The sequence below is a fragment of the Pteropus vampyrus genome, unplaced genomic scaffold, assembly GCF_000151845.1.
Source record: "Pteropus vampyrus isolate Shadow unplaced genomic scaffold, Pvam_2.0 Scaffold946, whole genome shotgun sequence".
NCBI lineage: Eukaryota > Metazoa > Chordata > Mammalia > Chiroptera > Pteropodidae > Pteropus > Pteropus vampyrus.
The window spans coordinates 281,378-286,312 of record NW_011889727.1 but is presented as its reverse complement, the minus strand read 5'-3'; the positions used below and the strand labels follow the sequence as shown (position 1 = coordinate 286,312).

Genomic DNA, 4,935 nt, shown 5'->3' with positions numbered 1-4,935 from the left:
TTGTTTGGCAACATCTACTACATGAACAAGGTATGGTGTACCCTATGATTCAGAAAGTCCACTCTAGGACTATATCTAACAGAAATACGTACAGAAGACATGGTACAGCAAAGTTAATAGCTGTACTCTTCAACATAAACTTAATTTGGAAACAGCCCAATTATCCTTCAGTAAAACAAATCAATTGTGGTATTTTCATACATTGGAATACCATATAAAATGATAATAAATGAACTACATGTCTGTGTTATTGTATAGTTGGATCTCCAAAACATAATGTTGAGCTAAAACAAGTCAGGCATAAAAATATACATGCCATAAAATGTTATATACAAAAAGTTTAAAAAAAAACTGGCAAAACTAATTTACGATGTTAAAATTCAAGATAATGATTAACCTTGACAGTAAGGAGAGATCTTCTGGGGTTCTGGTACTGGGATTCTAGTTGCTTGTTGCATGGGAGTATTATATTTGTGAACATTTATCAAGCTGAACACTTATGATTTGTATATTCTATACTTATGAAAAGCTATATGTTAGGCTATAGCAAATGTAAAAAAAAATCATGAAATTTAACAGATTCTCTTTTCCTGTTTAGATTGCACCAATATGAAATTATCCATCAGGAGCTATTTTGTTTTTTTAAAGGTTCTCTGGTATGTCATCCCTTAGTATTCTGCAGGAAAGTAGTATGTGTTTTCTTAGTCCATCCACTAGTTGATGTAGCTAGAGAATCATTCATTACCTTCTTGGTGGGCAACAAGGAAATCTATGTGATTGTCATTTCTAAGTAAGTCTTACTACCCAGAATTGACTAAAACTTTTAAAGAAATAATTTATTAAGATTTTGGTAGAGCCTGATATTTTAATAAAGTAGTTAATATCTGAAACTATAAACTTTAAAGGGATATTTCATTTACACAGACTTACTATAACAGGATTTTATATACATACACATATATATATCCATACTGTTTTCTATATATGCCTGTAGCTAGACTAATGGGGTTTCCCTTCTTAGATTTTAATAGGGTTCTTTCAGGAAAGGGCTAGAAAACAGTATGGTTACTCAATAAGGCATTGGATTTGTAAGATTGTTTAAATGCCTCCTTATTTGTGCAAAATTTTCCCATCCAAATAGCTAGAAGAAAGCTTTAAGTAATGAGTTCCTTTATTTTTAGTGACTAAAAACAAAGTTAAAGAAACTTCTATAGATAATGACATACATTTAATATTAGTAAGATGAGAAGAGAATGTGGGATATATTTATTGGTGCTTTATTACTAAATAAATTTTTAAATTGCTGTCAATGTGTGTGTGTGTGTGTGTGTGTGTGTGTGTGTGTGTGTGTGTGTGTGTAAGCTTAGCGGATTCATGGCTGTGATGTGTGTGTCCTAGAAGATATTGCCTGTAGTTAAAAGTCCAGCATTGCACAACTCAGTGCATCGAGGTCATTAATTATAATTTTGTGGTTTTCTTTCCCCACAACTAGAGTATACTATGTGTCATCCTCTAGTTAACATTTACTTTAGTACTGCCTATCAGGCTATAGCTTAGGCCTGGATTTTAAAGCACACGAATGACCACACTTTTTCTTTCTTCAAACTTATTTCTTAGTACCCCAGCAATTAATAGATTCTCATGTTCTGCCACACCAGGCTCACTCATACCCCTGTGTTTGAGTTTATGTAGTTTCTTCTGTCTTCTGCCCACCCAATTTCTATACTTTTTCAAGTCTCAAATAAATAAATTCACAAACAGAATTGTTCAGACCCCAAGAAAAGAAAATATACTCCTAGTATTTTATGATCTCTGGTAGATGGATTCTAGACCAGTTGTCCTTTCCCTTTTTTGGTCAGAAAGTAGTCAACGGCCCTTCTGAGTCAAATATTCTAATAAACATTTACAGAGTGCCTGCTCTCTGTCAAGTTTTGTGATAGGTGCTAGGAATACCAGCATGATTAAAACAGTTGCCCTGTCCTCAGAGAACTTGCATTCTAGAAGACTGTAAGCGAATAGTTTCTCACAATGTAAAATATATATAGGGTAGTTTAGGATTACAGAGGAAAACCATCTAATTTCAGTTCACAGTAATAGAGGTACAACCATTGTGAAAAGACCTGAAGGAGGTGACACCTAAGCAGAGTCTTAAAGGATGACTAGTAGTTAGCCAAATGAAGAAGTCAGGAATTTCTAGAAGAAGAAATAGCATTAGCGAAGGCATAGAAGTGGGAAACAACATGTGTGTGTATGCATAGGAGAGGACATACAAGCTTAAGAGTTTGAGCCCAAGAATGATAAAAGATGACACTAAAAAGGTAGACAGGAGCCATGTCATAAAAAGCCATACATGGCAATGGGAATAATATCCCCAAATCAAACAATAAACAATACATTCTCTAAAATACATTCTGTTTTAAATTTTATGCCTCAGATGCTTTAAACTCTCAAAGTTCCTAGAAATTTCTCTATTGTCTAACAGGCAGGGTAAATTGTTTGTGGTTTCCTGTGCATGCCACCAACCCTTGCCTTACTACCCCCATAATCAATCTATCCCTAAGACTACTATTCTCTTTCTATTCCCATGGGTACCACCTATTTGCAGTGCCGCATGCAAACAGAATTTTGATACAGGATTTTGATAGTTTGGAAAATGCTATTAGATTTGCTTTTCAGCTCATTCTTTTATAAAGAGGTTTCTTTATAATGACCTCTCTTCTATGTCCAAGATGGGCTAATAATTGCTTCATTTTAGCCTTTAGGTCATACCAGTAGTATTTCATACTAATAGACATGCAAGTGCAAGTGGATGCACGCATGTGCACACACACACACATACACCAACCTGTGTTATGTTCAAGGCAAAGTTAGATGAAACTTTAAAAACAATTTTATCTTATTATAAGTTTCAAGCATACGGTACATTGGTTAGACATTTATATAGTTTGTGAAATGATCCCCCCGATTACTTTATCTTTGTACCTCACCATTACATTAATGCTGACTGCATTCCCTATGCCTTGCTCCCCATCCCCGTGTAGATGAAACTTCTTGATACTTTCTCCTTACTATCTTCCCACTTCTCTCTTAGACTTTCCTTTTCTTTACCGGTCCAGGTTCCCCAGGGCATATTTCTACTTCAACTGGGAAATTTACTTCGGTCAGTGGAGAACAAAGTTGCTGAACGTGGGGTACAGAATTTGGCTTTTTGCTGGTGCCTCTGTGTGCCCTGATTTATGCTGTGTATCAGAGAACTGCCACCATTTTTTTTAACCTGGGCAGACGACATTTAAATACTTTGAGTTTTCTATAGAAAGGTGATATATTGGTAAACAGCATTATAATAATTCTTTCCTTCCTGGCCAAGCTACGACAATGCTTCCTCACCATAGGCCTCACCTTTCTTGCAAAAGTGGAGTCCTTTGTTAGGGTTAGAATTTCCCATAAAACTGATCAATAACTTGTTTTTGTTTGGCTTCTTTGAAATACTACACAAAGCAATCCCTGTTAAGGGCAATGCTGTCCTTAAGGCTGAAAGATGTGCTTGAGACATAGGCTCAAATTCGCCCTTTTCAGGCAGAGCCAGCTGAGTAATCATATCTCAGTTGGCTGCTTTTCAAGGTGCCCAATTCAGTAGCTTTCCCTCTGGGAGCAGCCTTTGCTCCAGGGGATCAAGTGTTTTCTAATGAGTGGCAAAAATTTGGGAAATCCCAGAGCCCAGCGTGGTACCATCCGTTCAAAAAAAATCTTGGGCAACAAAATGGGCCCCGCACACCGTGCCCTTCCCCCCTCTAGCACCAGTGGAGATCAGCACTTGGCCTCCGGACAGAGAGGAGACTAGGCGGAGGAGGCTAGAAGGAGGAAGCGGGGAATCCGGGGAAAAATAGGGAGAGATTGCGAAGGCACCTGTTCGGCTCTGAGTCAAAGGCTGTCAGTCGTCTTGGCTCAAGCTGCTCTGCTCTCTCACAGCCCAGCCCTTTCCTGGGGCCGGGAAGGGGATTACTACATGCCAGCTTACCTGGGGAAAAACCAGAGCCTCACTTTGGTCTCTTCCGGTAATTGACAGGTCGCCCAGGAGGGGGAGGAGAGAGCTTCCCTCCATAAATTGTCCCACCCCTGGGTAAGGTGGCTCACTCTGGCAGATAGAAACGGGGAAGTGTGCACCTGTCACCAGTCAAGCTCAGCCAGACTGCGAGACGAGACTAGGCAGAGCGAGCAGAGAGAGTGAGTGAACCATGGACAAGTTGAAGTGTCCCAGCTTCTTCAAGTGCAGAGGGAAGGAGGTAGGGGTCTGGGAGCTGCGGAGGTATGGTGGGCCTGGGAAGGAAAAATTTAAGGGGAGGCAAGTCTCAAGTTTTGTTTTCTATGGCTATTACTTCTTCACATTTCTGTTCAACTGCCTTCAGGTGTGCCTGAGATGTCTCTATTGAGTAGAGGAAAAATAGAACAGCTCTTAACTCTGGTAGCTAGAAGACAGGATCACCTCATCCTGTACCTTGAATGTGCCCAGAAAATCCTGTTTTCTCTTTCTCTCCAAACTGTGTCCATATGCTGGAGGGGAATGAGAAAAAACACTGTTCTTACTCTACCTGAGGAATCCTCCATACCTTAGAACAGTTAATAAGTAGAGAGACAACCCCTTACCTCTGAAGTGGAGAGAGAGCTGCTCCACCTGGTGGGACAGGAGAATTTGTCTTTGAATATTATTTGTTGGCTTTCAGAAAAGCACTGATTTTACTCTCTAAGATAGGGAGAGAAGTTAAACTTCCCTTAACTTGAAACATTCAAAACTATAAGCCTATAGGAAAAGAAGTCTATGAATTTTTCAGTTCTTTCTTTCTTTTCTTTTCTTTCTTTCTTTCTTTCTTTCTTTCTTTCTTTCTTTCTTTCTTTCTTTCTTTCTTTCTTTCTTTCTTTCTTTCTTTCTTTCTTTCT

The 4,935-nt window shown here is 38.7% G+C and overlaps 1 protein-coding gene across 1 annotated transcript in view; it reads left to right on the top strand.

The window, feature by feature from the left end:
• The first annotated feature begins 4,100 nt into the window (after nucleotides 1-4,100).
• Nucleotides 4,101-4,935, top strand: part of SLC6A14 (solute carrier family 6 member 14) — a 31,859-nt gene continuing 31,024 nt past the window's right edge. Inside the window, exon 1 of the mRNA XM_011386139.1 lies at nucleotides 4,101-4,283. Coding sequence (XP_011384441.1) covers nucleotides 4,236-4,283 — 48 coding nt within the window. The 5' untranslated portion in view covers nucleotides 4,101-4,235. The remainder of the gene's footprint in view (nucleotides 4,284-4,935) is intronic.